This window comes from Vanrija pseudolonga, chromosome 6 (genome assembly GCF_020906515.1).
Source record: "Vanrija pseudolonga chromosome 6, complete sequence".
In the NCBI taxonomy this organism is placed as follows: Eukaryota; Fungi; Basidiomycota; class Tremellomycetes; order Trichosporonales; family Trichosporonaceae; genus Vanrija; species Vanrija pseudolonga.
Window position 1 is genome coordinate 1,194,103 of NC_085854.1, and position 25,409 is coordinate 1,219,511.

At 60.0% G+C, this 25,409-nt stretch overlaps 13 protein-coding genes across 13 annotated transcripts; 8 read left to right on the forward strand and 5 right to left on the reverse strand.

The window, feature by feature from the left end:
* The first annotated feature begins 70 nt into the window (after positions 1–70).
* LYS4 (Homoaconitase, mitochondrial) lies at positions 71–2,461 on the forward strand. The gene is made up of 3 exons (XM_062774765.1): positions 71–298; positions 358–687; positions 733–2,461. The coding sequence occupies exons 1-3, from the start codon at positions 123–125 to the stop codon at positions 2,351–2,353; spliced, it is 2,127 nt and encodes a 708-aa protein (XP_062630749.1). The 5' UTR covers positions 71–122; the 3' UTR covers positions 2,354–2,461.
* A 106-nt stretch (positions 2,462–2,567) lies between these two features.
* TTC1 (Tetratricopeptide repeat protein 1) lies at positions 2,568–3,780 on the forward strand. The gene is made up of 5 exons (XM_062774766.1): positions 2,568–2,869; positions 2,929–3,228; positions 3,285–3,321; positions 3,368–3,466; positions 3,513–3,780. The coding sequence occupies exons 1-5, from the start codon at positions 2,606–2,608 to the stop codon at positions 3,749–3,751; spliced, it is 939 nt and encodes a 312-aa protein (XP_062630750.1). The 5' UTR covers positions 2,568–2,605; the 3' UTR covers positions 3,752–3,780.
* ALG7 (UDP-N-acetylglucosamine--dolichyl-phosphate N-acetylglucosaminephosphotransferase) lies at positions 3,757–5,724 on the reverse strand. Its single transcript, XM_062774767.1, has 6 exons — positions 5,258–5,724; positions 5,084–5,219; positions 4,794–5,037; positions 4,446–4,755; positions 4,211–4,399; positions 3,757–4,172 (listed from the first exon to the last, which is right to left on the reverse strand). Exons 1-6 carry the CDS (start codon positions 5,572–5,574, stop codon positions 3,806–3,808), a joined length of 1,563 nt encoding a protein of 520 aa, XP_062630751.1. The 5' UTR covers positions 5,575–5,724; the 3' UTR covers positions 3,757–3,805.
* A 424-nt stretch (positions 5,725–6,148) lies between these two features.
* SPCC1620.13 (putative phosphatase) lies at positions 6,149–7,396 on the forward strand (the record flags this gene model as incomplete). Its single annotated transcript, XM_062774768.1, has 10 exons — positions 6,149–6,166; positions 6,220–6,241; positions 6,291–6,344; positions 6,442–6,521; positions 6,571–6,658; positions 6,699–6,813; positions 6,859–7,016; positions 7,067–7,077; positions 7,116–7,148; positions 7,190–7,396. The coding sequence occupies 10 exons, from the start codon at positions 6,149–6,151 to the stop codon at positions 7,394–7,396; spliced, it is 786 nt and encodes a 261-aa protein (XP_062630752.1).
* Positions 7,397–7,441: 45 nt separating this feature from the next.
* prfA (Peptide chain release factor 1) lies at positions 7,442–8,869 on the reverse strand (the record flags this gene model as incomplete). Its single annotated transcript, XM_062774769.1, has 5 exons — positions 7,442–7,600; positions 7,640–7,972; positions 8,020–8,490; positions 8,531–8,635; positions 8,675–8,869. 5 exons carry the CDS (start codon positions 8,867–8,869, stop codon positions 7,442–7,444), a joined length of 1,263 nt encoding a protein of 420 aa, XP_062630753.1.
* A 275-nt stretch (positions 8,870–9,144) lies between these two features.
* serC (Phosphoserine aminotransferase) lies at positions 9,145–10,632 on the forward strand. Its single transcript, XM_062774770.1, has 3 exons — positions 9,145–9,426; positions 9,477–10,445; positions 10,483–10,632. Exons 1-3 carry the CDS (start codon positions 9,252–9,254, stop codon positions 10,557–10,559), a joined length of 1,221 nt encoding a protein of 406 aa, XP_062630754.1. The 5' UTR covers positions 9,145–9,251; the 3' UTR covers positions 10,560–10,632.
* A 155-nt stretch (positions 10,633–10,787) lies between these two features.
* Positions 10,788–13,403, forward strand: trs31 (Transport protein particle subunit trs31). The gene is made up of 6 exons (XM_062774771.1): positions 10,788–11,122; positions 11,175–11,256; positions 11,292–11,412; positions 11,452–11,576; positions 11,632–12,661; positions 12,717–13,403. The coding sequence occupies exons 1-5, from the start codon at positions 10,809–10,811 to the stop codon at positions 11,743–11,745; spliced, it is 756 nt and encodes a 251-aa protein (XP_062630755.1). The 5' UTR covers positions 10,788–10,808; the 3' UTR covers positions 11,746–12,661; positions 12,717–13,403.
* Positions 11,795–13,310, reverse strand: SHE9 (Sensitive to high expression protein 9, mitochondrial; the record flags this gene model as incomplete). Its single annotated transcript, XM_062774772.1, has 2 exons — positions 11,795–12,657; positions 12,713–13,310. The coding sequence occupies 2 exons, from the start codon at positions 13,308–13,310 to the stop codon at positions 11,795–11,797; spliced, it is 1,461 nt and encodes a 486-aa protein (XP_062630756.1).
* A 2,014-nt stretch (positions 13,404–15,417) lies between the features above and the next one.
* COL6A5 (Collagen alpha-5(VI) chain) lies at positions 15,418–16,944 on the forward strand (the record flags this gene model as incomplete). Its single annotated transcript, XM_062774773.1, has 1 exon — positions 15,418–16,944. The coding sequence occupies one exon, from the start codon at positions 15,418–15,420 to the stop codon at positions 16,942–16,944; it is 1,527 nt and encodes a 508-aa protein (XP_062630757.1).
* Positions 16,945–17,063: 119 nt separating this feature from the next.
* LOC62_06G008245 (uncharacterized protein) lies at positions 17,064–17,677 on the reverse strand. The gene is made up of 3 exons (XM_062774774.1): positions 17,530–17,677; positions 17,274–17,472; positions 17,064–17,219 (listed from the first exon to the last, which is right to left on the reverse strand). Exons 1-3 carry the CDS (start codon positions 17,659–17,661, stop codon positions 17,188–17,190), a joined length of 363 nt encoding a protein of 120 aa, XP_062630758.1. The 5' UTR covers positions 17,662–17,677; the 3' UTR covers positions 17,064–17,187.
* Positions 17,678–17,835: 158 nt separating this feature from the next.
* Positions 17,836–19,005, forward strand: RHO3 (GTP-binding protein Rho3). The gene is made up of 11 exons (XM_062774775.1): positions 17,836–17,958; positions 18,007–18,051; positions 18,089–18,116; positions 18,170–18,188; positions 18,227–18,237; positions 18,273–18,344; positions 18,391–18,461; positions 18,505–18,543; positions 18,580–18,631; positions 18,676–18,801; positions 18,843–19,005. The coding sequence occupies exons 7-11, from the start codon at positions 18,447–18,449 to the stop codon at positions 18,968–18,970; spliced, it is 360 nt and encodes a 119-aa protein (XP_062630759.1). The 5' UTR covers positions 17,836–17,958; positions 18,007–18,051; positions 18,089–18,116; positions 18,170–18,188; positions 18,227–18,237; positions 18,273–18,344; positions 18,391–18,446; the 3' UTR covers positions 18,971–19,005.
* A 1,076-nt stretch (positions 19,006–20,081) lies between these two features.
* On the forward strand, positions 20,082–23,007 carry XPT1_1 (3-O-alpha-D-mannopyranosyl-alpha-D-mannopyranose xylosylphosphotransferase; the record flags this gene model as incomplete). The annotated part of the gene is made up of 8 exons (XM_062774776.1): positions 20,082–20,785; positions 20,836–21,472; positions 21,518–21,571; positions 21,610–21,888; positions 21,933–22,294; positions 22,334–22,449; positions 22,490–22,753; positions 22,793–23,007. The coding sequence occupies 8 exons, from the start codon at positions 20,082–20,084 to the stop codon at positions 23,005–23,007; spliced, it is 2,631 nt and encodes an 876-aa protein (XP_062630760.1).
* Positions 23,008–23,109: 102 nt separating this feature from the next.
* On the reverse strand, positions 23,110–24,601 carry yomI (putative tape measure protein; the record flags this gene model as incomplete). The annotated part of the gene is made up of 7 exons (XM_062774777.1): positions 23,110–23,230; positions 23,271–23,433; positions 23,486–23,570; positions 23,616–23,745; positions 23,793–23,995; positions 24,047–24,162; positions 24,212–24,601. 7 exons carry the CDS (start codon positions 24,599–24,601, stop codon positions 23,211–23,213), a joined length of 1,107 nt encoding a protein of 368 aa, XP_062630761.1. The 3' UTR covers positions 23,110–23,210.
* Positions 24,602–25,409: the final 808 nt, after the last annotated feature.

Genomic DNA, 25,409 nt, shown 5'->3' on the forward strand with positions numbered 1-25,409 from the left:
CCCGACGCGACAGTAGCGACCAACAATCAATCACTCGAGCCGCTTTGGCCAACCAGTTTAGTCCAATTACCGGGCCAACTCGTCCGACCTTTCCTCTTCATTCACTCCTCCCTCTTCGCAAAATGGCCATTCTTAGGTTGATCGGAAGGCCGAGGCTGTCGCTGTTCAACAGGACTTACGCCACAATCTCAAACCCCCAGACTTTGGTTGAGAAGATTGTTCAAAAGTATGCCGTCGACCTGCCTCAAGGGACCAAGGTTCACTCGGGCGACTATGTGATGATCCGCCCAGAACATGTGTATGTCTTGACCGATAGCAGATCGAGTTGCGCAGTCTGATGCTAACCGATGCATGCAGTATGACCCACGATAACACCGGTCCGGTCATCTCCAAGTTCAAGTCGCTCGAGTGCTCCAAGCTAGACAACCCTCGCCAGCCCATCTTCACCCTCGACCACGATGTTCAGAACAAGTCCGAGACCAATGTCAAGAAGTACCAGCGCATTGAGGCTTTTGCCAAGGAGCACGCCGTCGACTTCTACCCCGCGGGACGTGGTATCGGCCACCAAATTGTCGTCGAGGAGGGATACGCATTCCCTGGCAAGATGGTCGTCGCCAGTGACAGCCACAGCAACCACTATGGCGGTGTCGGCTGTCTCGGTACTGCCATTGTCCGCACCGATGCGGCGTGAGTCCCACTGACGTTGTGTTGCGCAATGCTGACCGTTCAAAGTGGCATCTGGGCAACTGGCAAGTTCTGGTGGCAGATTCCCCGCGTCGTCTCCGTGTCCCTCGACGGTCAGCTTCCATCAGGAGTCACTGGCAAGGATGTGATTGTCGCTCTTGCTGGACTGTTCAACCAGGACCAGGTTCTGAACGCTGCCATCGAATTCACTGGCTCGGGTGTTGAGCACCTGTCGATCGACGAGCGTCTCACTATCGCCAACATGACTACTGAGTGGGGAGCGGTTGCCGGCGTCTTCCCTGTCGACGGCAAGCTCATCGACTGGTACCGTGGCCTTATCCGCAAGGCCGAGCTGCGTGGCTTCACTTCTCCCTCATCTGCGACCACCGGCGCTGTTGGTCACCCTCGTCTGAACGACACTCGACTGAGCGCAAGCCTCCAGGAGCAGCTTGCAGCTGATCCCGGAGCCCACTACGCGGCGAGGCTCTCTCTGGACCTTTCTACATTGGTCCCCCATGTCTCTGGCCCCAACTCGGTGAAGATTGCTACTGCCCTGCCCAAGTTGCTGGACCCTCCTATCAAGATTAACAAGGCTTACCTTGTCTCTTGCACCAACTCCCGTGCCTCGGACATCGCTTCGGCCGCTGCCGTTCTTCGTGGAAAGAAGGTTGCCCCTGGCGTCGAGTTTTACATTGCTGCTGCTTCGAGCCGCGTTCAGGAGGACGCCGAGGCTGCTGGTGACTGGCAGGCGTTGGTTGAGGCTGGTGCCAAGACCCTCCCTGCCGGTTGCGGCCCCTGTATCGGTCTCGGTGTTGGCCTTTTGGAGAAGGGCGAAGTGGGCATCAGTGCGACAAACCGCAACTACAAGGGCCGTATGGGTAGCCCTGAGGCGGTTGCATACCTCGCATCGCCCGCCGTCGTCGCTGCTTCGGCCGTCAACGGTTACATTTCGGGACCCGACTCGCTTGACCTCGCTGCTCTTCCTCAATACGAGACCCCCAAGTTCTCGATTGTCGAGTCTCCTCCTCAGGCGGCTGTCTCCACGTCGGACCCCGAACCGCTCCTTGATGGCTTCCCCGAGTACTTCGAGGGACCTCTTGTGTTCGCCCCTCAGGACAACCTCACCACCGATGGCATGTACCCCGGCAAGTACACTTACCAGGACGACATCACCCCTGAGCGACAGGCTGAGGTCGTTATGGAAAACTATGACCCATCCTTTGCCTCCACCGTTCGCTCTCTTCGTGGGTCGGCACCTACCCCTATTCTCCTTTCGGGTTACAACTTCGGAACCGGCTCGTCCCGTGAGCAAGCAGCGACGGCCATTAAGCACGCTGGCATTCCTCTGGTTATCTGCGGCTCGTTTGGCGACATCTTTAAGCGCAACAGCATCAACAACGGTCTCATCTGTGTCGAGGCTCCTTCGCTCGTCGAGGATCTGACTGCCCGGTTTGCTCTTGACGGTCAACGTGGCAAGGGTGGTCTCAACGGAGAGCTCACTGTCATCCCCGAGGACTGGCGCATCCGTGTGGACACTCGCCGTGGCGGCGTGACTGTTACCATGGGCGAGGAGGGCGAGAAGTTCTACCCCTCTGGCCGCGTGGGTCGTAGTGTTCAGGAGCTGTGGGTCAATGGAGGCCTGGAGGGCTTCATCAAGGCCTCGCTCTAAGTAAAAGTGTTGGACGGGCAGGTCATCATTGCCCATGCATGAAAACACAATCTAGTAGATAAACCAGGATGTGTTCTAGCTATAGAAATGCATTCTGGCTGGCATTGCCTCGAAGGACGGCCTTCGTCGAAGACAGACAACGCGAGCAACGGCAGCAAATGAGAAGTCCAACGTCATCGGCTTTCAATGTTGTTGAACAATTTGGTGTTGATTTCAACAACTGCCCTTCTTCCACACCCACTCTTCTCCGCCATGGTTGACCTAACCAAACAGGAAGAGGAAGCCGTTTCCTTCGATCCCAAGGCCTTTGACCCGCCAGCATGGGCCACGACGGGCTTTCACCGCTACAAGGGCGGCAGTAGCAGCGGTGGTCCAGGCGACTCGACTCGCGGCGACTCTGGCCGCGGTGATCACGAGAACACCGAGGACGCCGAGGACGGCACCGAGGGGCTCCCAGACGTGGGAGTGGAGACGGACGCTGCAGGGCTAGTCACGTTCACTGCCGCCGAGTTGAAGGTCTGTCTGTCGGCTTGGTGTACCATCCCGCTCGAGCTTGTGCTGACTGTCGCTCACAGAAACTGCTGGCGACAGCAACACAGCTCAAAGAGACTGGCAACAAGCACTTCACCGCCAAGCCGCAGCGTCTGGAAGCTGCGCGTGAGTCGTATCTCTCAGCGCTGGACAGCCTACCCGACTGCCAGCAGACACCAACGCCAGCACCTGCACCCGAAGCCTCTGTCGAGGAGGTGGACGACGATGCAGTTGTCGACGTGGGGCGTGGCGACGACGACAGCGAGAGAATAGCCATCGAGGACGGCATCCGCGAGTGCACCAAGGCGGTGTGGGGCAACCTCGGTGCCGTGTACGTTGCACTGGTACGTGGTGGTGTTTGCGAGTGATCGTGACGGGGTTAAGAGACTGACTGGGACAGGACCAGCACAAGGAGGCAGTCGAAGCGTGTACCAAGGGTGTGTTGACGGCGACTTGCTTCTGCGTATGTGCTAACTGGACTAGCCCTCGAGTTTGACCCTCACTACGTCAAGGTGCTGCAGCGGAGGGCGGCTGCCAACGAGAAGCTTGGCTCGTGGTCGTCCCTCTCGTCGGCGCAGGAAGGTGAGCGAGGAGAATCTGGGGTGCAGCACTGGACTGATGTGGGCAGACTACACGCTGCTCTTGACCCTTCTGCCCAAGGCGTCGGGACAGCGTCCTGCTATCCAGCGCACGCTCGCTTCCCTTCCTGCTCGCATCACCACTCAGCAGGAGAAGGAGAAGGACGAGATGCTCGCCAAGCTCAAGGAGCTGGGTAACGGCATTCTCGGCCGCTTTGGCCTCAGCACCGACATGTTCAAGATGGATCAGCAAGCGGGCGGAGGCTTCAACCTCCAGTTCCGTAACTAGCATGGTCTGATCTGATGGCCCTTGCATGGCTCTACTGTATGCAATGTACCATAACTATCTCCTGTCTCCGCCGTACACCAGCGAGCCCACGCCGTACCGGATCCCAAAGGCGAGCACACTCGACGCCACCTGGACAGCTCCAAGCGCGAGGCAGAGGGTCTGCTCGTGCATGGGCCCGAAAACCACCAGCAGGTAGTTGAGAATCGTCAGGTTGCTCGCGGAGACGATCCTGGTTGGCTTCTTGGCGCCCGATTTGGGTTTCGACTCGCCAGACTTGGAGGGCTCCTCGTGGACTGGCGTCCGCTCAATCTCTGTCAAACCGAAAAGCTCGAGGATCTCCAGAGTGATCCGGGTTTTGAATGGTGGCGCCTTGTCAAAGACGACGCGAGATGGCGTGAGCAGGCCAGTGGAGGGATTGAAGCTGTCGACGTTAGATGACAACAGGCACATGGGACTTACTGTGGCAACCTATGACGGGGGCACTCGACTAGTCCAAACAGCTGGGGGCATGACAAGATGAAGTTGAAGATCTGGGGCAAGAAGAACAAGATCATCGTCTTGGAGAAGTGGCCCTGGATAGCGACAGCTGCGAATGCCATGCCGGTGAAGTAGCAGAACGTGTCGCCAGGGAATGCAGTAGCCGGATACCTGGCTCCGTCAGCGCTGCAAGCTCTCCATGTGGTGAGTGACGCACCAGTTGTGCCAGAGGAAACCAGCGCAGACACCGATCAGTGGCACCATAAAGTAAAGGCTCATCAGATGACGCTTAACCACCTCGCCGGCTGCCCAAGACAGCATTCGTCCCTCATCTGGGTTTCCAACGTTTCCCAGGAGAACCAGGAGCCAGCGTGGCCAGATGGGAAGGAAGAGAAGGTCGTTGAAGGCGACTGAGAGGGCGATGATAAAGGCCTGCGTGACCTCGACGCCATTGACTCCCGCGACAATGTTGATGGAGTTGGTCGTAAAGGTTGGGAGGAGAGCCAAGTAAACGTAGTAGAGGAAGCCTTGAGAGGTCAGCCTACGTCAGGCGGTAGACTCTCACCCAGATCAATGGACTTGGTGCCCTCCCATCCAGAGAAACCCAGATACGAAAGCAGCTTTCCGAGGCTTTCAGGAAGCACGACCCAGGTCCAGCCTCCCTCAGCGTAGTAGACGACCAGGGTAGGCACAGCGGCAATGAGCGGGATCGGGAGCTTATGCCGCCAGCGAATGTCGAACAGATCATCAATGAAACCGAGCATCGTGGCCGTCAGGAGCGAGAGAAGAGACGACAGGTAGAGCGTGAGCTAGTACTAGTCAGCACAATGATGGAGACAACCTTGAGACACCAACCTCTCCCTTGGGGAATGCCTCACGTCCAGGCCCGTTACCATTTGTGCCCTGGAAGATGTGGGAGAAGGGGAACGGAATGAAGAGCATCATCAGGAGCAAGTAGAGAGACGCGCACGGCAGGCCGAGGCATTCTGGGCTGAAGGTGAGCTAGAGCTCAATAAACTTGCCACTTACATCCAAGGCCCGGTATTCCTGTTGCTACCCTTCTTGAGCTGATCCCAACCTTTGAGGCCCTTGGCGATGAAGGCCTCACCGACTTCAGGAACTGATAAGACCGCACCGATGAACGCGAGCAGCGCGAAGCCGACATTCGCCTGGAGTGCGGGGTACGTTGGCTGCGGGGGGAGCGGGAACTTGTTCAGGAAGTCCTGCGGGAGAAAGAGCGGAAGTAGCGGGTGTGCTATCAATGTCAAGGCGATGGGAATCGACGTGTAGATGAAGAGTTTGGGCAGTGGCCGCCCCAGCTGCGCGTGCCCCTTTGATGGTGGCATTGGATTCCGAGGGTGAGGTGATCTAGAAGAGCTCGTCGCAGGGTGGGCCGATGTATGGCAACAACAAAAACAATGGTGCAGTGATAGATGTGTTGATGTGCTGAGTGCTGACGTGGAGATGCTAGCTCGGACACGTATCTGTTGTCGTTGTTTGTGAATGCCTCGATGGGAGTGTGAACAAAAAAGTGGAGGTGGAGATGGAGGCCATGGACGTGTCAAGCCGTGTCATCATCGTTAATGGGCCGCTGCACGTGACACGTGTGTGGCAACAATCGTGGATGCAGCAATACATAGCAGCAGCTATGCAGGGTCGACGTCAGTCAGGCAGGTTACTTGCGCCGCCGCGTGCAGGGCAGAGCGGACTGCGCGGTGACGACGCGGTGATTGATTGACCATGGCAACTGCGCGTCAGCGAAGGCTACGACGTCGAGGATCGGATCGTTACGAGCCGAGGGAGTCGAGCCTCCGACAACCCCACCCGGGTACCTGTGGGCCGAAACCCCACTCGACACACCAAAACCAAGTCATCTCGGCTTCTTCATTGACTGCATTGTCCATCTGCAACACTATCAATATGATCACCATCACCATTGTGAGTGGGCGCGGCGCGGGGGCGTTGGGTCGACGCTGACCTCTGGCTAACAGGTCCGCCACGGCGAATCAACTGGTGTGTCCGACTCTCCTGTCCAGCACTCCTTCCTCCGGCTGACCTTCAGACAACGTCCGCGCCGTGTGGGCCGGCTGGCAGGACGCTCCGCTGTCAAATCATGGTACGTACATGTACTTGTAGTAGATTTCTGACGCGCGATCGCAGGCATGAACGTAAGCATAACAACCGTACGCTGTGACCTTACCCCGACTAGCAAGCCAAGGCGCTGGGAGCGTCGCTGGCTACGACTGAGATCAGCGCAATCTACGCCTCTCCTCTGAAGCGCGCTCTCTGGACTGTAAGATCTTCCGTTGCTGACAATCCTATCGACTGACTCTGCTGCCCAGGCCCAGCAGATTGAGGAGCAGAACGAGACCATCCCGAAGCCGACGCTCACCGAGTCCCCCTTGTTGAGGGAGCAGCACTTTGGCGTTGGTGAGTGGAGCCAGCCTTGGCTTGGCACTGACATGAACAGCCGAGGGCAAGCCTTTCGGAACAGAAAACGGCCGCTACACTCGCATGCCTGGGCGTGACTTCAAGTTCCCCGAGGGCGAGACCCTCAACGACGTCCGCAAGCGTGCCAACGAGGCGTAAGTCGGTTGCATCGACAGTACAACGCCTCTTACTCTTCACAGAATCGCCGCGTTTGTCGAGCCTGCTCTGAAGGAGAGCCAGGGACAGCTCCCGAGCTCGAAGCACCTCGTGTTTGTCGCCCACGGCATCTTCAACCACGAGTTCATCAGTGCCATCATGGCGCGTCGCCCCGAGGGCATCAACGCCTGGGAGTACCGAGGTGAGGGGAGAGCTTGCGGGGACATTGAGACGGGAGCTGACACACGCCAGGAATGACCAACGTAGGGTAATGGTCGTGGAGCGCGTTCTAACATAACAGACTGGTTGGACGCGCCTTGAAGTCGGCTACGAGGTGGGTCACTGGTGGACTCGAGAGCCTTGCTGACATGGCAGGGAGAAGTCTCGGGACAAGCAACCTCGCCTGCGATCCAGCCCGAGTACTTCAACGGCCTGCCGCCGTTCAACGCCAAGATCCTCGTGACCGATGTTACCTCGCACCTGGATAACGTCCACCGTCAAAAGGGCGGCATTGGCTCTGCCGCGCACGACCAGAAGCAGAGCGATATCCGTAAATTCTTCAGCGGTGCTGGCGATGAGTGATGCATATGATGGTTGTTTGGTGCGGTGGAGGCTCCGGCTCCGGCTCTACTCGTCAAAGTCCTCTTCGCCCTTGAGGATAGCTTCTAGTCGCCGGCTGTCTAGGTCGTTGCGGAGGGCGTTGATGACCATGTCAAGCCCATCGCCATCTAGGACCTCTCTGAGGCCAGTTAGATTAAAGCCGATGCGGTGATCGGTGAGGCGGTCCTGCGTTGTCAGATGGCTGCTACGCACACCAATCCTCACCTGGGGAAAGTTGTAGGTGCGAACCTTGTCGCTCCGGTCTGCGCTCTTGACCTGGCCCTGGCGGGCTGCACGTCGCGCTTCAACCTCCTCGTTGTGTCTGCGCTCGCTAAGCCTGGCCCTCAGGACATCCCAGGCCCAGGCGCGATTCTGGTGCTGACTCCGCGAGTCTTGCATTGACACAGTGATGCCGGTCGGGATGTGGGTAAGCCGAATCGCCGACTCGGTCTTGTTGACATGCTGGCCACCAGCCCCTCGCGAACGCATGGTTTCGAGCTTGACGTCTTTTGGGTCGACCAAGGGAGTGTCGCCAGTGTCGGGGTAGATGGGCAGAACCTGGACGGTGTCAGCTATGCTGTCCCAGCAAAGGGGAAATTACTCACCACGACAGCAACTGCGCTGGTGTGCACGCGCCCCCCGGCTTCCGTCACTGGCACTCGCTGAACACGATGGACACCCTTCTCCCATCGTAGCAAGCCGTAGACTTCGTCTCCCTCGGCAGCGTACGGCGCCGGCTCAAACTTGACAGTGATGTCGCGCAAGCCCGCACCGCCTCTGGCCGCCTGCCCGTCCGTCTTGCTGATGATCTCGGTCTTCCAGCCTCGCTTCTCTGCAAATCGAAGGTACATCCTGGCGAGCTCCTCCGTAAAGAGCGACGCCTCGGATCCTCCCACTCCGGCGTTAAGCGACACGACGGTAGCCAGCGGGCCTGTCGATGATGGCGGTAACAGGAGCTCGGGCATCGTCGATATCAATGCGTCCAGCTTCTCGAGAAGCTCCTCGCGCTCTAGGGTGAAGAGCTCCCGCAGATCGGGATCGGGGTCGGAAAGATGTGGTTCAAGGTCGACCACGGCCTAGCCTTGTCAACAAGAGTCCCACAAGGTCACCACCTACTTTCCGGATATCAGAGTACTGGTTATACGCCTCGACCAGAGGCGTAAGATCTTTGACCAGCTTCGCTCGCTCGACTTGAGCCTGAACACTATCATCTGCGCTAGCCTGTCACCGTTAGGAAAATGCGATGGCGGAGGAGCATACCTCTGCTATCGCCTTGCTTGCCGTGTTGAACCGCTGGGCCAGCGTTGTGACGGCTGCCAGCACGCGCTCGTTGTCCTTCTCGTACGGAGTCAACGGAGCGGCAGGCTTGGCTGCGTCACACAAGCGCGACGATGTCGCTAGAGAGCGAGCAGCCGAGCAGCCTGCGAGGTTGGGCAATGGCCCGCTTCGGACCATCTCCGCCGGTTGTCGCCGACCACATGTGAGGTGAGGACGAGCCGACGACGAGGCCCAGCGTGACGCAATGGACGCGCCTTCGAAAGCAAGCCTTTGCTTGCCGACTCGAACGCGCATCGTGTTGCGGTTGCGTGCTCGATGAGCTGTTTTAAGGGGATAAGATTAGGAAGTGTCCTGTGGTCGACGAGTCAGTATCGGGTTGTTGATTGAAGGGGACTTAAAATTCCGAAATTATTCGGGCAATGACGACTATAACGACGACGACGAGCCGAAGACGCAACTCCATCCTCGCCCATTGAGTCGACGCGCGCGCCACGGTCAACATTTAAGAGCAACCTTTGCAACTCCACCCATCCTTTAACTCCCCAAACACACCACCACCATGTCCCTCGCTCGTGACCAGATCCACAACTTCGCCGCTGGACCCAGCCCCCTCCCCCAGCCTGTGCTCGAGAAGGCCGCCGTCGGTCTGCTCAACTACGACGGCACTGGCATTGGCGTCTGCGAGCTCAGCCATCGCGGCAAGGAGTTCAAGGGCATCATCGAGGGTGCCGAGGGTGAGACAGCTGCCAAGACCTGTCGTGTGGATTAAAACTGACGCTCTTAGCCAACCTCCGCAAGCTCCTCGAGATCCCCGACAACTACGCCGTCCTCTTCTCCCAGGGTGGAGGCACCACCCAGTTCTCGTCCGTCTTCCTCAACCTCCTCGCCTACCGCCGCTTGAAGCACGCCAGCGACGCCAACTACGCTCCCCCTACCATTGACTACGTGGTCACCGGCTCGTGGTCCTCCAAGGCGTACCAGGAGGCTGAGCGTCTCTCGATCCCTCCCGCTCCCGGTGCTAAGCCCTTCGCCGAGCCCCGCATCGCTGCCACCACCAAGCCGGCCAAGTTCACCACCCTCCCCAAGGCTGACGAGTACAACTTCTCTCCCGAGGCCGCTTACGTCTACTACTGCGAGAATGAGACCATCAACGGTGTCGAGTTCCCTCCCGCCGGCTCTCAGTCGCCCTACGCCTTCCCCTTCGACCGCGTTCCCGAGGGTGTGCCCATCGTTGCCGACTACTCTTCGTCGTTCCTCTCGCGCCCTATCCCTCAGATTGAGCGCCACGCCATCATCTACGCTGGTGCTCAGAAGAACCTTGGCCCTCCTGGTGTCACCATTGTGATTGTCCGCAAGGACCTTCTCGTCGACACGACCGAGGCCATGAAGCTCGGCGGTGTCCCTGCTGTTCCTATCCAGAGCGAGTTCAAGACGCTCGCCGACAACAAGAGCTTGTACAACACGCCCCCCGTCTTCTCCATCTACGTCTCGGCCCTTGTCCTCGAGTACCTCCTGGCCGAGCGCGGTGGCATCGCCGGCATCGCCGAGACGAACAGCGCCAAGGGCGACGCTCTCTACTCGGCTCTCGACGAGGCTGAGGCCAAGGGCAAGCTCCGTGTCGTTGTCAAGGAGAAGGACGCCCGCAGCTTGATGAACATCACGTTTGTGATTGAGGGCGACCGCGAGAAGGAGTTCCTTGAGGGAGCTGAGGCTCGTGGATTCCGCCAGCTCAAGGGCCACCGCTCTGTTGGAGGTGGGTCAATGAACGAGTTGTTAGCTGACGGGTCCAGGTATCCGCGCCTCATTGTACAACGCCGTTACTCTCGACTCTGTCAAGGCCCTCGCCGAGTACATCAAGTCGTTCTAAAAGAATGCTCCACCCTCAACGTGGTAGTAGTAGTTTTTGTTATTGGATGTGACTGGATTATGGGATGTGTAAATGGGCGTCAGTCAGGAACTCTAATCGCGCGATCGCGATTATCTATTTGACGCGGGAGCAAAGTCGCGTGGCCCGGCGCGCGCTTGTCGAGGACTCAATGACGACCACGACCACCACCACGTCCTCCAACCCAGCAGCTCACCTTGATTGTTGTTGCCTCTCCAACCCCCACCCACCATGCCGCCAGCATTACCACAGCCACCAGCAAGCGCGACCGGGCAGGGGATGTACCCGTACAGCGCCAACACGTCGACGAGCACGGTGTCGCAGACGCCCCGTTCGGTGCGCGACTCGCGCGCGTCGCCTCACCCGGCAGCAGCACCAGCGCAGCACCTGCAACAGCCGCCCGTGAACGAGGCCAACATCCTCGACCGGCAGTTGAACCGCTCGCGCGGGGCCGAGGTGTCGCTCTCGGCGTGGTCGTTCCTGTTTGCCGAGATTGTCGCCTACTCCCAGAGCCACGTGGACAGCGTTGCGGATCTCGAGAAGCGGTGGGTTGTGTGCTCGGGTGGGGGGGCGGGGACTGAGCTGACATGCACGCAGCCTCACAAGTCTGGGTTACGAGGCGGGCCAGCGTGTTCTCTCGCTGCTGCTGTTGAGAAACGCCCAGGCTGCCGGGATGAAGGTGGGTAGGCGGGTGGACTTGGGCTGACGAGCTAGGACCCGCGCCGCGAGAACCGGTTGATCCCCATCCTCCAGTTCGTGCACACCCAGGTGTACAAGTACTGCTTTGGACGGCCGGCCGACGGCCTCGAGCGCAGTGTCGAGGGCGAGGATGAATGTGGGTTCAAGGTCCAGGGGTTGCGGCTGACGCCAACAGACATGATCACGATGAACCAGCCACCATTGACGCAGCACATCTCCATCCCCAAGGACATGTCGCAGCTGAGCTGTGAGGCGTTCACTGCGGGCATTGTAGAGGGCGTGCTCGACGGACTGGATGTGGTGAGTGGTCGCCATGCCTGCAGTCGGCTGAGCGAAGTTCACTGACGCCACGCAGCCATCGCGCGTCACAGCACACACTGTCGTCACGGACCAGTATCCCCAGCGGACAGTCATCCTCGTCAAGCTGGACGCCCGGGTGATGGACCGTGAGGCAGGCCTGTCAAAGTAGTCTGCCTATGGTCGCTATGCATGAGTTATGTGTGATGCAATGTTGTATTCTAACGGCTCCTAAATGCTGAAACGGCAATGCTGACCAGCCCAACCACTGTGGCTCCAGCCACGGCTCCAGCGACACCCGCCGCTCCCAGGTCGCGTTCGACCGTCGGTGGGGAAATGCGGCCCAGCTGGGCAACAATCCACGAGAGCAGCTCCGACTGTTTTGACGAGCTTGGGGCGGCGGCCGACAGCTGTTCGATGGGCGACAGGGTCGTGGCCTCGCTGGGTGTGGGCGACGGCTTGACCTCGGATTCTTCAGTCTGCTGGGACGCAGCTGCTTGTGGTGCCTCGGCAACAACTTCGGACTCTGTTGTCGGGGAGACAGTCGCAACGGCGGCGGCGGTGGCCCCTGTGGTGGCCGCGGGATCCAGCTTCGCCACAGCAGCAGACAAATGGCTGATCTCGCTCTCGACGCGCGACATCATGCCCGACATGCGCTCCTCCAAGCCCCCTACGAGACGGCGGCGTTTCCACGGCTCGACAAACGCGATCGCGCCAACAAAGACGATCAGGTTGGCAGCGAGGGCGATGAGGCCGGCCCAGGTGGACACGCTGCGGATCTTGTCGCTCCAGACCTGTTCTTCGTGGTAGCGCTCGAGAATTGACTGCATGAGCGAGGTGAAGGCCTTGTCGACGTCGATCTCGGACTTTTTGAGCTGCTCCGACGTCGTCGTCACTGCATGCCTCGAGGCATGGTCGGACCTGACGAGCGACGTGAAGTTGGCAACGTCGCTGTCGCTCCACGAGTGCTTCCGTTCGAGCAGAGCATTGACGCTCTGCTGTGATGTCGCACGGGTGGAGACGGCCTCCTCGTAGTCTTTCTTTGCGACGCGTGCCTCCTGGCGCCTGGAACTGAGGTCGTGTTCTTGGACAGTGTCAGCAGGAGAGCCAAGACGGCTCGAATCGCACGGCACACCCACCTCGGTCCTTGACAGCCTGCTTTAGCAGCTCGACCTCGCGGTATCCTGTCGCCTCGTTGACCTTGAGGCCAAGGAAAGTCAGGCCCTTGTATGCATTGTCGGCCAGTTCACGGCTCTTCTTGTCCAGTGACTCCTTCCACTCGTTGATTCGAGCCTGGTATTCGCCGTTGGGGTCGAGACGGTCGAGGGCCGATGAGCTTCCTCCAGTGGGGGTGGTGGTCGTGCCATTGTCAGGAGGGCTTGGGTCGGGGCTGGAGTCGGGACTTGGGTTGGGACTTGGGTTGGGGCTGGGGTCGGGGCTCAAGTCGAGAGTGCTCGGCCGAGAGGCCGCAGTCACTGGCTCACTGCCGTCGCCGAGTGGGATTGCGACATCGCTGAGCAGAGGAAGCTCGGACGGACTTGGACTTGGACTGGGGTCTGATGGGAGTGATGGAGACTCTGGTGCCTTTGCCGGGTCTGCATCCGAACTTGACGAACTTGGAAATGAATGTGGAGGAGGAGGGGTAGGGAGGGTCGAGTACTGTCGAGCCAGGCCACAGCGCGTTACAAGGTTTCTGGGGCCGAGCAAGAGGGATCGGTGCCGGACGAGGAGGGCCATGGCATACCGATGCCGTCGTGTTTGCTCCTGTGTTGTTTACGCGTGTTTTGTTTTTGTTGCCTTGGCGATGGGAACGCGAGCGAGCGAGACGAGGCGAGACGGACGGATGCGATTCCGACGAGATTGGACTTTGGACGCGCGATGACACCCGTCGGTGACTGGGATCCGTGCCTCGACAGGACGTCTGGATCCGAAAGTCGCATGACGGTGGGTGGGCTGTGGAATGGAGAATGGAGGGGGCGGGCATCCGTGGGAAAGTTAGAGGGAAGGCAACAGAAGGGTGAGTGGAGGAACTGGAACCTGTCACCACTGTGGCACGACTGTCACCGCGACTGACTGGTCCAACTGGACCACTGTTGCACCAGTACGGTTTGGGGTGGGTGCAACGGCACGCGCATCGCGGCACGCGGAAACGGCACACACGGCACACGGCACATGGCACGAGCACAACAACACGATACGACGCGCTGGTCTGACGACGTGCCGACGGTGCGATCGTGCTTGGCAGCCGCCTGGTTGCTCAAATCAAAAGCGGAGCAGTGTTTGTTGGAAAGTGGTGCCTCTGAGCCAAGCCGACGGTTGTCCGCGCTGTCTAAACAAGACGGCGAGGGCAATGGCCGTCGACGGACGCCGTTACAGGACCCGGGCCTGGCAGGAGAGCAGAGCCACGAAGCGGTGGTGCGTGTGTCTTGTTTAGATGGCAACGGCGAGGAACCAGGTCGTGTATCATCGCACTGACCGAGCCGGCGTCTTGATCTCCTGGAGGTTGCGCTGCTTCCTGCTGCCACTTGCGGGGCCTGGCATGCGCAGCATGCAACAGCATTATGTATTAGGCTGACGACGGCGGCGGCGGCGGCGGGGGGGGGCAGCGTGGTTTGAGGGTGGTAGCAGACGAACGACTTATGCCAGGGGCTGAGGGTGTGGCGCGCGCGTTGAAAGGCACATTCCCTTGAGCCATGGCGCATGGTCGCCCGAGACGTTGTCATGAGTGTGCTGCGCCATGCATCTCGGGATTGTAAAGAGGGTTTCCCCGCCAAGGGTTTTGTTTGGTGGTGTGCAAGCCAGTGCCAGGCCAGGAAAGCAAGGACGTGCACCGTTGCGCAGTGGTCGTGCGTGGGTGGCTGATGAAACCAGCTAACCCCTGTAGGGTCCGTGACGCGGGCGCGTCTCATTCAGGGGTGGAAGGGGTGGTCCCTGAGCTGGATGGCACACTGGGAGGCATCAGGCCAGAGCAAGACTTTTTTACCCGTCAAGGTGGGGCGCGCGGGTCGATGCAGTTTGTAGTGTGCATTGAACGCGGCACTCGCAAGGCCCGGCAGCGGCAGCGGCACGCACAAGGCAATGATGACTTGGTGTCTCGTCTCTTTGGTTGCCCGTCCCGCCCTTTCGGTCGCGTCGTCTGCTGTTTCTGCTCTGGTGGCTAATGCCCGCGTGCCCGCCCAGGCCCCCCGCGGCCCCGTCCAACGAACCCTTGAACCCGACACGCATGCACGCATGTCACCCCAAGTCTGAGCGTACCGTGATCGTCTTGCTCGTCTCTCGTGCGTGTCTCTCGTCTCTCCTTCCCATCCCGTGTCACTCCTTGCCGTGCCAGTTGACCTGGTCGTCGGCCTTGTACCCCCGTCTCTTCAACCTTCTCGACACTACTCACACCTCGCACCCACCCCCTCCCCCCCTGTACCTTCCTTTCCCCCTTGTAGAGGTCTCGTCCCTGGTCCTGTTCAACACCAACAACTCGCGCGCGCGCTGGACGACGCACACCACCCCACCCAACAAACCCCCCAGGCCCACAAGGACCCAACGACCGACTCACTCTCGTTTGTATCGCATCCAACAACTCGTCGCGTTTGTCTTCTTAACATCCCTCGACACTCTTTCTCTCAATCGACAACCCCATTCTCTCGCCCCCCCTTGGTATCGCAGATCGGACGTCCCGGGGACTCCTCTCGACACCACTTTACGACCTCTTGTCACTCGTTTGTTCTCGACTCTATCGGCCTTTTCAAGCACCCTTGGGATCCCCCACAGAGTGCCCCCCAAACCCAACAACGACTACTGCGACTCAACCTTCTTTCCTGTTCAAAGTACTCGCGAATAACCCAACAGAATGCGTTTCTCCACGCCCACCGTTTGGGCCATTCTTCTCGCCCTTTCGGCCACTGGCCAGGCTTCCGCCCGTCTCACTCAGCGCGGACCCAACGGCCGCCTGGTCGCCAGGGATGACTACGCCGCCGCTGCCGCTGCCACCGCGTCGCCTTCCTCCTCGGGCTCCGGCACGGCCGCCGCCCCTACCTCGGCGAGCTCGGCCGCCACTACCTCGGTGAGCTCGACCGCCTCTACCACGGTGACCTCGGTCGCCCCTACGTCCTCGCCTACCGACGAGGAGGACTGCGACGAGGAGACCTCGTCGACCGCGACGGCCGCCCCTAAGCCCACCGACGCCGAGGAGGACTGCGATGATGAGGAGACCTCGACCACTGGCAGCCCCGCCCCCAAGCCCACCGACGCCGAGGAGGACTGCGAGGACGACGATGGACCTTCCCACACTGCCAGCCCTGGCCCCAAGCCCACCGACGATGGCGACGACGAGGACTGCGAGGACGACGAGGGAGCTACCCCCACCACCAGCCCCGGCCCCAAGCCCACCGACGGTGGCGGTGACACTGGAACCTCCCCCACCACCAGCCCTGGTCCTAAGCCCACCGACAACGGTAACGGTGACGATGAGGACTGCGACGAGGACGACGAGGACATTCCCTGGTGCGACGAGGGTGAGGGTCACGAGGACCCCGGCACCGACGGCAAGCCTGGCACCGACGGCCAGCCTGGCACCGACGGCAAGCCTGGCACCGACGGCCAGCCCGGCACTGACGGCAAGCCCGGCACTGACGGCAAGCCTGGCACCGACGGCCAGCCCGGCACCGATGGCAAGCCCGGCACTGACGGCAAGCCTGGCACCGACGGCCAGCCCGGCACCGATGGCAAGCCTGGCACCGACGGCCAGCCCGGCACCGATGGCAAGCCTGGTACTGATGGCAAGCCCGGCACCGACGGCAAGGACGGCGAGGACTGTGGCAAGACCGTCACTGTCACCGTCACCGAGACAAAGACTGTCACTGCCGACCCCCAGCCTACCCCTGGCACCGACGGCAAGCCTGGTACCGACGGCCAGCCCGGCACTGACGGCAAGCCCGGTACCGATGGCAAGCCTGGCACTGATGGCAAGCCTGGCACCGATGGCAAGCCTGGTACCGATGGCAAGCCTGGCACCGACGGCACCCCTGGTACCGATGGCAAGCCTGGCACTGATGGCGGTGACGACGAGGACTGTGATGACGAGGAGGAGGGAAGCGGCAAGGACGGTGACGACGAGGACTGCGAGGAGGAGGAGGGAAGCGGCAAGGGTGATGACGACGAGGACTGCGAGGAGGAGGACGACAAGGAGGAGGAGGACTGCGATGAGGACGAGACTGTCTCTCACTCCGTCCCTGCTTCCTCTGGCCAGGCTACCGTTGCCCCCACCACCGCCGCCCCTACTACCACCGCTGCCCCTACCACCACTGCCGCTCCTTCCGGCGTCGCCGCCACCACCACTGGTGGCTACGGCGGCTACCGCCGCTTCTGGCGCTCGTAAGGTGCTGATCCCCGCACCCCTCGTCACGCAGCGCAGTCAACCATCTTAACTCAACAAGAACCGTGATTTCGGACCTTCGTACATCGCTGTGCTGCTGCGCTGGCGCATGCATTGTTTCCATTAGTTTTATCTTGATTTGCAGCGCCTTGCGTGTGCAAAATGCATCTTCGTCTCGAAAGTTACAACGTTGGGGTTCGGTGGTGGTGACATGTGGGTTGGTTGGCAACCGCTGGAACCGTTGGTTTAGCCACAGGTCGCGCGGCAGGCGTTGACAGCTGGCAAAGGGTCAGGAGAGTTACATGTGCGGTCAGTAGCGACACCAAACTCACTTGGGGTGTTGATGTCTCCCATGGTCATGAAGCCGCCGCCACGACGGCCTCCGTCGCCTCCTCCGCCTCCACCACCACCACCACCACCGCCGCCACCACCTCCTCCACCACCACCGCCGTTTCCTCCGCTAGGACGGTAGGCAGTGGATGGCCTCTGGCTCGTGCGGTCGAGCTCGCGCGAGTTGGGGTTCAGGAATGGCTGCAGGATGCGTGTCAGCGACGACGTCCCTTGGCAAGGGGGGTAACGCTGGCTCACCGTGACGAGCGTGTCAAAGAAGAGATAGGCCATCTCGACATAGTCCTGCGCAGCGTCGTAGATCCTCGATGTGAGGGGCTTCTGGACGAGCGAGCCCGAGGACGAGACGAAGCCGGTCTTTGGTGCGCTCATGGTTGTGGATTGGAGGTGGAATGTGCGAAGGTTGTAGTCGTGTTACAGATGTCAGCTAAGGAGTGGCGGTGGCGTGTGAGCCTGGAACTGCGGGAGCAAATTATGGCGTGGAATGATGAGCCAACTTTGACTTTGGGCGGCAAACGACAACAACAACAACAACAACAATCGCGGCGATTGCAACGCCCAACGCGTCGACAAACACTTTGAGATCGTACAGTACGGCGCATACTGTGCTCAATTCATCCGTTACAAGCGTAACTCTCCACAACCCTAGACCCCGACAGGGGCAAGAAAGTGAGCTCCCGCACACCTATCCGGGTCGGTCGCCTGACACGCGCACAGGTCCAGAAGAAGCTCGTGGTCATTGGAGATGGCGGCTGTGGAAAGGTACGCGCGCGTCACCGCGGCACGGGCTGACGCGCAGACATCCTTGTTGACCGTCTATGTGAAGGGTGCGTAGAGAGGACGGCGACACGATGCCTGCCGCTGCTAACCTCGTGGGCAGGCTACTTCCCTACAGACTAGTGAGTCACTGTTGGCAGTGACCGATGCTGACGGTCAGCGAGCCTACAGGTAATACCTCTCGTCGTACTGGAGCTAACTGGGAGTGTTTGAAAACTATGTCGAGCTCGTGGCCATCGACGACAAGCAGGTCGAGCTCAGTCTATGGGACACTGCGGGTGGGTGCTGCGCGACGTTGGAGGCAAGCAGCTGGAACACGTACAGGCCAGGAGGACTTTGACCGGTTACGAGGACTGTCGTACGAGTCCAGCAACATTGTGATGATCTGCTTTTCGGTAAGCGGGCAAGCGATTAGCGATCCGAGCTCATCATTACCAGGTCGATATGCCAACATCACTGGAAAACGTCGAGACAAAGGTGAGTTTGTGTTTGCAAGGGGCACTGACCCCCCAGTGGATCGACGAGGTGCGGCAGTATTGCCCTGGCGTCAAAGTCATCCTCACTGGTAGGTCGTGTAGTGGTGGCGTGCGAGTGTAGCTGACACGGCAGCGTGCAAATGCGATTTACGTGAAGACGAGCAGGTGGCCGAGAAGCTGAGCCAGCGATCGTTGAGACCAACGACATACGAGGAGGGCTTGGCGGTCGCCAAGCGCATCAAAGCGACCCGGTATCTGGGTGCGTGCGTGCCGCAGCACAATCACTGACCTGATGCGCAGAATGCTCGGCGAAAGAGAACCGCGGGGTGCAGGAGGCAATTGAGGAGGGAGCGCGCGTGGCACTCGGCAGTCGTGCGCACGGTGTCAGTGGCAGCTTGCGGCAAAGCTCATGCTGTGTCATTCTTTAACGATTGAGGCATATACACATTGCAACGACATGACGAGTGTAAATACTACATAGTTGATAATGCCAGTGCCAGGGCAAGTGCTGATGGCCGAAGGGTGTGCACGGCGTTTGCCACAATAGCAATGCTTGGCAAGCCGCGTTGGTGCTGTTGCTGCGCACTGCGTCGTCGTCTTGTGCAGTGACAGGACAATACATAGGGCCACCGACCGACCAAGGGGTACCAAGGGGGGTGTGCTGATGCGCCGCAGTCCGCCGCCGAGCATTGTAGGTGCGCAGCAAAGGACTACCGACTTGCCGAGCCAAACGAGGGGGTGCTAGGCCGATTTGGACCACGACGACCAATTGTGGCTGCGGAGTGCTGGAAATAACCCCTGAGGCAAAGGGTGTGACCGCGTCATGGCACGCGCCGTGGCGCACACGACCACAAGCCACAAGGCGACGCCGGGCCGGGAAGCGGGGCTGGGCTGCAGCTGGGCTGCAAGTGACTCTGGATCAAAGTTAACAATAGGGACAATGGCTGGGGTGATACCTGTGGGGGATGGAGAAGACTGCGCATCTGGACCATGCTGCTGCTGCTGTCGGCTGCTGCGACCACCACCAGCCAGTCAGCCAGTCAGCCTCTAGGCAATGTAGCGAGCAACGATTGACCGAGAGAGCTTGTGGGTGTGTGCCTTGAAACTGTTCCAGGGAAGGGATGGGAGGATTACTTTGCAGTCATGACAACCCACATCAACCGCAGACGACTGCGACTGCGCGTACCTCCTCAACCTACTGCTGCTGCTGCTGCTGCTGCTGCTGCTGCTGCTCCTGCTGCGCATTTTCGTTTCTGGTCAGGCGAGCAAGCACACGCCTGCACAAGACCTCTGCATCCTCTCCAGTGACATCCTCTCCACCGAGACAACAACAGAGTCGCCGACAACAACAACAATAACATCAGCACGACTGGTAGCAGCAGCGCGCGACACGGCCCCACCCACGCCCACCACCGCCCGCCGAGCCGATAACAACAGATCCCCCACCCATCGCTATCGCACACCGCCGCCGCCGCGCAACTGCAGCAGCAGCAGCAGCTCCACCGGCCGTCCGTTGTGAGGCCGGGTAGCTGCGCTTTCATGACCCCTCCCCCTCTCTACTCCCGGGCAACAGACTCGCCGCCCGCAGCAGGTTACAGCACGTCTTATGAACCTCCAAGTCCGCAGACGCCCACCTTTCGCCCCGACCATTCTTCCCCAAACTCGCCTGCATCAGCACAACCTCAACAACGCCGGTGGACTCGCGTGTCGTCGTCGTCGTCGTCGGACCAGCCCAACCGCCCACCTGCAGCTGGTATCCGCATCATGCCCCGCCACGTCCGGAACCTGCTCACGCCGCGCGTGCTCACCCCGATCCTGTTGTGGATGTCGGCAATATGGCTGGTACACCGATTCTTGTTTGCCATCCCCTTGCCGTCGCTCACGACCATCCTCCCGGGACAACAAGCGTCGAACCACCATCTGTCGGACAAGTACCCGCCCCCGCCGCAGCGCGAGGGCGAGGACTCACTCGACTCGCTCAACCCGCTATACCGCCCACTGGCGCCCCTCGCACAGCCAAATGCTCCCTTCCCCCGCCTCAGGCCGACCCGCTTCCTTCCCAGCCGCTGCCTCGAGGCGTGGCTCGCCGAGGGCGAGTTGATATGCGACACGGACGAGCTGGGGCCCGAGGAGACGCTCGACGCGACATGGCTCTGGGTCAATGGCTCAGACAGGCGGTGGAAGGACGAAATGGTTTACTGGCGCCAACAAGAGGGCATTTACTCGCCAGAGCACCACTTCCGGTCAGTTGAGGAATGTGGCACGAATCGATCGTGACTAACTTCCTTTACAGTGAGCAAAACGAGCTCGTATACTCGATGAGGTCGGTCCTCGCGGCTCTGGGTGGACATATCAAGACGATCCACTTGATCGTGTACGATTATGCGTTCAACGTAACTCGCGACCTCTCCTTGCTCCCAGAGTCGACCATTGAGGTGTTGGAGGAGAAGGTCAACGCCAGAGGCGTGGCGCCCGATCAGAGTGGAGACTCTAACGTCTCGCCTGCGCTGGCTCATCATCTCGAGTCCCATTGGCGTGTGGCCCAGACACCAACGTGGCTCGACTTCTCGCGACTGGACCCCAGCTCGCCTTCTCATCCATTTTACGTCAATCAGACGCATGAGGAGGAACAGGAGCCGCAAAGCGAAATGCAGCAGGGTCTATCAAACGACACCAGGCCACTAGCCGCCCCCTTGCACCCCAGGTTCCGCTACGCTACGCATTCCGAGATCTTCCACCTCCCAACAATCGAGAGAGACGCCATGACCATGGAGAGCGGCGAAAGGGAATGGAGAGAGATGCAGTGGCGCAAGAACGCCCTGCCGACCTACAACTCGATGTCCATCGAGAGCCGTGTTGGCTGGCTGCCGGGTTTGGCAGATGTGTCCCTTGCCCTCAACGATGACTTCTTCGTTATCCGCCCCCATGCGGTAGGTCCATCGTCTCTTCGTCTCTTCCAACGCTAATTCTCAAAGGTGTCTGACTTCCACTCGCCTTTGTACGGAAACGTCATCCGCTTTGAACCCGGAGTTCGTCTTGTCTGTGAGCTCACGCGCTGACGACCCAGTGGAACCAGCAGATTAAGCCCAACCTTGACAAGACGAGGATCAATGACGCCGGTGAAATGGGTGGTCTCTACCATGCCAACTACTTGCTGTCGCAGCGATTCCCTCGTCGCAGGCGTCCCTACTTTGCTCACGCCCCCAAGGTCATCACGCGTGGCCTTCACCACGAGTCGAGCCTTATCTTCAAGGAGGCTTTGACGGTCAGCAGCTCGAGACGCTTTCGCGAGATGAAAGTCGGACACGGAGACACTCAAATGCAGTGGCTCCTCTCGCACATGAGGGTAAGTGCAATCCTGTCATACAGCCGAGCTGCCTAACACCTCAGGTTGAACGTTGGCGCGAGGCCCTCCTCTGGACTTTCATCGTCGCCAACCTCGGTGGCGCTGACGGCAAGCTGGGTCACGAGGCGCGTGATCAGATTCGCGAACTCTTTGGACTGGAGCGCGGTAAAGACGACGATGTCGTCCAGATCGAGGTGCACCGTGGACCTCGTTGGACTCTGGAACGGGCGCGGATGAACTCCAACTTTGACCAGGCCCACTGGGAGGCCCCGAAGGCCACCGAATTCTTGTGGTGTGAGCATCCTTGGGACTCGTATCGCGCAGGCGCTGACCCTCCGAAAGCTTCTCTCGATGGCCACATGCCTAATATTCTCCCGCCCGGCGCCGATGCCAAGCAAAGGGATCAGTGAGTGATAAGACAGTTGGCCGTGGCTAACAAACGCAGGTGTGTGTTTGATCTTGAACGCTGTTTTGGTACTTTTTGGGTTCGCGAAGCGAACACGTCTGCCGCCAGCATGTTCAAGAGGTTGGCATTCGAATCCTCAGAATGCGGAGACTGCCGTACGTGTCAGATGTCGAGCGGTCGAAGCTGACATGTCAGTGCTCATGGCCCTTGTGACTGCCTCTGGACCTCTTGGGCTCTCAGCATTCTTCCCGTCCCCCAATGCGACTTACACAAACCCCCTAAACCCAGCGCAGCCGTTCCCCGACTACGTTCCTCCGCCCCACCTCCCATTGACGGCGACCTGGCAGGCAGCCAACTTCTCGATTCAGAACGTCATGACGACGACCGCGCTTCCTGGTGAAGTGGTCAACCTCAGGACGTACACCATGCACCTGCTGTCGAGGTACATCTACATCTCTGGTAAGTCTGGCACCTCTTGACACAGACTAACGGGACAAGGTAAATCCGTGTCACACTTCCACATGCTCAAGGACCCCACACATGCCAAGAAGGTTGTCAAGATGCTCGATGACAACCCCAATGTGTCCATCCTCGGCATGAACGACGACATTATCAAGGGTTACGACGAAGTAAGGGCGACAATAAACGAATGGTTTAACTCGCGTTGGCCGACGCCGGCCGTCTGGGAACGCGCGTGGCAGGGCAGGGCCTGAAAGGGCATAATAGCATCAGAATCAACCCACCATATGTACCATGCAACACTTGGCATTTAGCGAGTTAGTCAGTGTGGCTGGCCGGGCACGAGGTCAAATGCTCGCATGAGTTTTACTACTAAAGATAATCTGCAATAAGGAGGCACAGGGAAAGAGCAAGATGCTGCGGCCGGCGCAACAACTTGTCCAGGTGGCAAGCCCCCCTAGCAGTTCTTGAGGTTGACTAGAAACGTCAGCAATTGTTCAGCGGCGCTCCAACTCACAGTATTGGCCAATGCTGTAGCCCTCCTTGCCCTGCATCCAGCCGTTGACCGTCTGGTAGAGGTAGTCGAGGTTGTTCTGGGCGAAGCAGTTGCCCTGGGACTTGGCACGGGTGGCGTCGGCAACGGTCATGCCAACGCGCCATCCATTGTAGTTGCCGAGGGCCTACGAATGGTTAGCTTCATGAAGCCTGTTGTTGCAACACGACAAGACGCACAGCAAGAGCGTTGCCGTTGTTCTGCGCCAGGACCTGGGAGAAGTACTCGGCACCCTTGCCAATGTTGAAGTCGACGTTGTAGCAGCTGAGGCGGTTAGATTTTCCTTCTTTGCTCTAATGCCCAACTCACTCTCCGCCCGGAGCATCGCCACAGTGCGCGGCAATCAGCTGCATGAGGCCGGACTCGCCGTTGCCACCAGTGACAGTCGGGTTGCAAGTCGACTCCTGCAGAGCAATACTGGCGAGGAGAATTGGAGGAACTGGGGGCTTTAGCCGCGAACGCGAACGCTACACAGGGCCTACTCACTGCCGTACTGGTTGCCGTACTGCTCAAACTTGCTAATGTAAGGAGCGCAGGGTGCGAAAGGACCGTCGGCGGTCAGCGTCTTGTACTTGAGGTCGGCGAGGGTGACGTGAGGAGGGTTCCAGCCACCGGCGTCGATGCCACAGTTGAGCCAGCCCTCGGAGCCGTTGGGGTTCTCGGGCGAGGCGTCGGAGGGGCCACACTGGCTGGAGCGAGGCGTCAGCTTGGCGTGTGACATCCCGAAACAGGAAACTCACGAGTCACCGATGTTGAGGAGGCCACCGCTGCTCGAGCCTCCCGAAGAACCGCCACTCGAGGGCGTGGGGGTCGGCTTGGCGGCGGGGGCCGCGGCGAGGTTGTTGAATGCGTTGGACTGGGGCGTCAGAACCAAGCTAGAAAGCGAGCTAAGCGCAGCGACCTACATCAGACGACGTCTCAGCCGCGGGGGAAGGGTCAGCGGGGGACGGGGCCTGGTCGGCACCGGCGTCAGCAGCGGCGGCGCTGGGCGAAGGGGCAGCCTCAGCCGGAGTCGGGGCTGCAGACGCGGCCGCGGGCGAAGGGTCGGCGGGGGCGGACTCGGGCGAAGGAGCCGCCTGGGCCGGGGAAGGCGCGGCGGCAGGGACCTGGGCCTTGGTCTTGGCCTTGCAGGTGCGCTTGCGGTAGCGGCGGCGCGTGTCGAGCTCGGCGGCGACGGCCCGGCCAGCGGGGCGGAATTCGTCGCGCGCGACAGGGAGATTGCGGCCGCCGTGCGGGGCAGCGATGGTGAAGGCCGGGAGGAGGGCCACGAGGGCGAGGGCGGAGATGGCGACCATTGTGAGGTGGCTGGGTGGGTGTCGGACTGGGGGTGATGAGTGAGTGTCGGGGGAGACGTGCGGTCGTCTGGGAGCCTGCTACCAGTAGCAACTGCAAGGGTATGAGAGAGAGGGAGTGTGAGGTGGTCGCAGACCGAGAATCCTTTGTAGTAGTGGGTGAGTAGAAGAGTCAACAATGCACGCTTGGGTATGTTTGGTGTGGTTTAGCTGGGTGCGGTGCATCTGGCGTCTGGCATGGAAGAGTCGCACGCGGGCAGCGAGGCAAAGGGGGGGTTGCATGTCGGGAACCCGCCCGCTATACCGTTGCACCCCGTATTGCACCGCGGCAAGGAGCGGCGCGCTCCTCCCAAAGGGACGTGACAAGTGAACCAAGGGTCGCTTTTTCGGCACGTTAGGCCGTTTCGACGTCTCCTTCCCCGAGCAAGACGCGCAGCAACATGTCGAGAATAGGTCAATAGCCGCTGCAATGTTCGGTCGGCGACGAGCAGCCCGACGACGACGACGACGACGACGACTGCGATAGCTCGTCGTGCTCACCGAGCATTGTCTTGTGCATGCTGCATTTTGCTTTGTCAAAGGAGGACACTGTTTTTCTCTTTTGTCTCGACGTGACGGGTCGCGGGAGGATCGAGGGTGGAGGCGAAACGCGTCCAACGCCACTCACATTAATGCGGGGCCCGGGCCTCCCCCTGGCACTGCCGCGCCTTGCCTCGTGCACCCACACACAACGCAGCGTAGCATGCCTTGGCAGCCAGGGGGTAGGGGTGCACCTTTCCTTTATTGTCTGGCTGGCGTCCCATAGTATGCG

Excerpts from the sequence above, each read along its gene's own strand:
- LYS4 (XM_062774765.1), top strand. The coding sequence starts at position 123 with ATGGCCATTCTTAGGTTGATCGGAAGGCCGAGGCTGTCGCTGTTCAAC. Across the intron at positions 299-357 it reads ATGATCCGCCCAGAACATGT|TATGACCCACGATAACACCG; the intron begins GTATGTCTTGAC and ends CGATGCATGCAG. Across the intron at positions 688-732 it reads ATTGTCCGCACCGATGCGGC|TGGCATCTGGGCAACTGGCA; the intron begins GTGAGTCCCACT and ends GACCGTTCAAAG.
- ALG7 (XM_062774767.1), bottom strand. The coding sequence starts at position 5,574 with ATGCCACCATCAAAGGGGCACGCGCAGCTGGGGCGGCCACTGCCCAAA. Across the intron at positions 4,400-4,445 it reads GGTTTCCTCTGGCACAACTG|GTATCCGGCTACTGCATTCC; the intron begins GTGCGTCACTCA and ends TGACGGAGCCAG. Across the intron at positions 4,173-4,210 it reads CCCCGTCATAGGTTGCCACA|CTTCAATCCCTCCACTGGCC; the intron begins GTAAGTCCCATG and ends TAACGTCGACAG.
- LOC62_06G008245 (XM_062774774.1), bottom strand. The coding sequence starts at position 17,661 with ATGAGCGCACCAAAGACCGGCTTCGTCTCGTCCTCGGGCTCGCTCGTC. Across the intron at positions 17,473-17,529 it reads TCTTTGACACGCTCGTCACG|CCATTCCTGAACCCCAACTC; the intron begins GTGAGCCAGCGT and ends CGCATCCTGCAG. Across the intron at positions 17,220-17,273 it reads GGGAGACATCAACACCCCAA|CTGTCAACGCCTGCCGCGCG; the intron begins GTGAGTTTGGTG and ends ACCCTTTGCCAG.
- serC (XM_062774770.1), top strand. The coding sequence starts at position 9,252 with ATGTCCCTCGCTCGTGACCAGATCCACAACTTCGCCGCTGGACCCAGC. Across the intron at positions 9,427-9,476 it reads CATCATCGAGGGTGCCGAGG|CCAACCTCCGCAAGCTCCTC; the intron begins GTGAGACAGCTG and ends TGACGCTCTTAG. Across the intron at positions 10,446-10,482 it reads GGGCCACCGCTCTGTTGGAG|GTATCCGCGCCTCATTGTAC; the intron begins GTGGGTCAATGA and ends TGACGGGTCCAG.
- RHO3 (XM_062774775.1), top strand. Across the intron at positions 18,544-18,579 it reads TGGAAAACGTCGAGACAAAG|TGGATCGACGAGGTGCGGCA; the intron begins GTGAGTTTGTGT and ends CTGACCCCCCAG. Across the intron at positions 18,802-18,842 it reads CAAAGCGACCCGGTATCTGG|AATGCTCGGCGAAAGAGAAC; the intron begins GTGCGTGCGTGC and ends CCTGATGCGCAG.
- TTC1 (XM_062774766.1), top strand. The coding sequence starts at position 2,606 with ATGGTTGACCTAACCAAACAGGAAGAGGAAGCCGTTTCCTTCGATCCC. Across the intron at positions 3,229-3,284 it reads GTGCCGTGTACGTTGCACTG|GACCAGCACAAGGAGGCAGT; the intron begins GTACGTGGTGGT and ends TGACTGGGACAG. Across the intron at positions 3,322-3,367 it reads AGTCGAAGCGTGTACCAAGG|CCCTCGAGTTTGACCCTCAC; the intron begins GTGTGTTGACGG and ends TAACTGGACTAG.
- trs31 (XM_062774771.1), top strand. The coding sequence starts at position 10,809 with ATGCCGCCAGCATTACCACAGCCACCAGCAAGCGCGACCGGGCAGGGG. Across the intron at positions 11,123-11,174 it reads GTTGCGGATCTCGAGAAGCG|CCTCACAAGTCTGGGTTACG; the intron begins GTGGGTTGTGTG and ends ACATGCACGCAG. Across the intron at positions 11,413-11,451 it reads TGTCGAGGGCGAGGATGAAT|ACATGATCACGATGAACCAG; the intron begins GTGGGTTCAAGG and ends TGACGCCAACAG.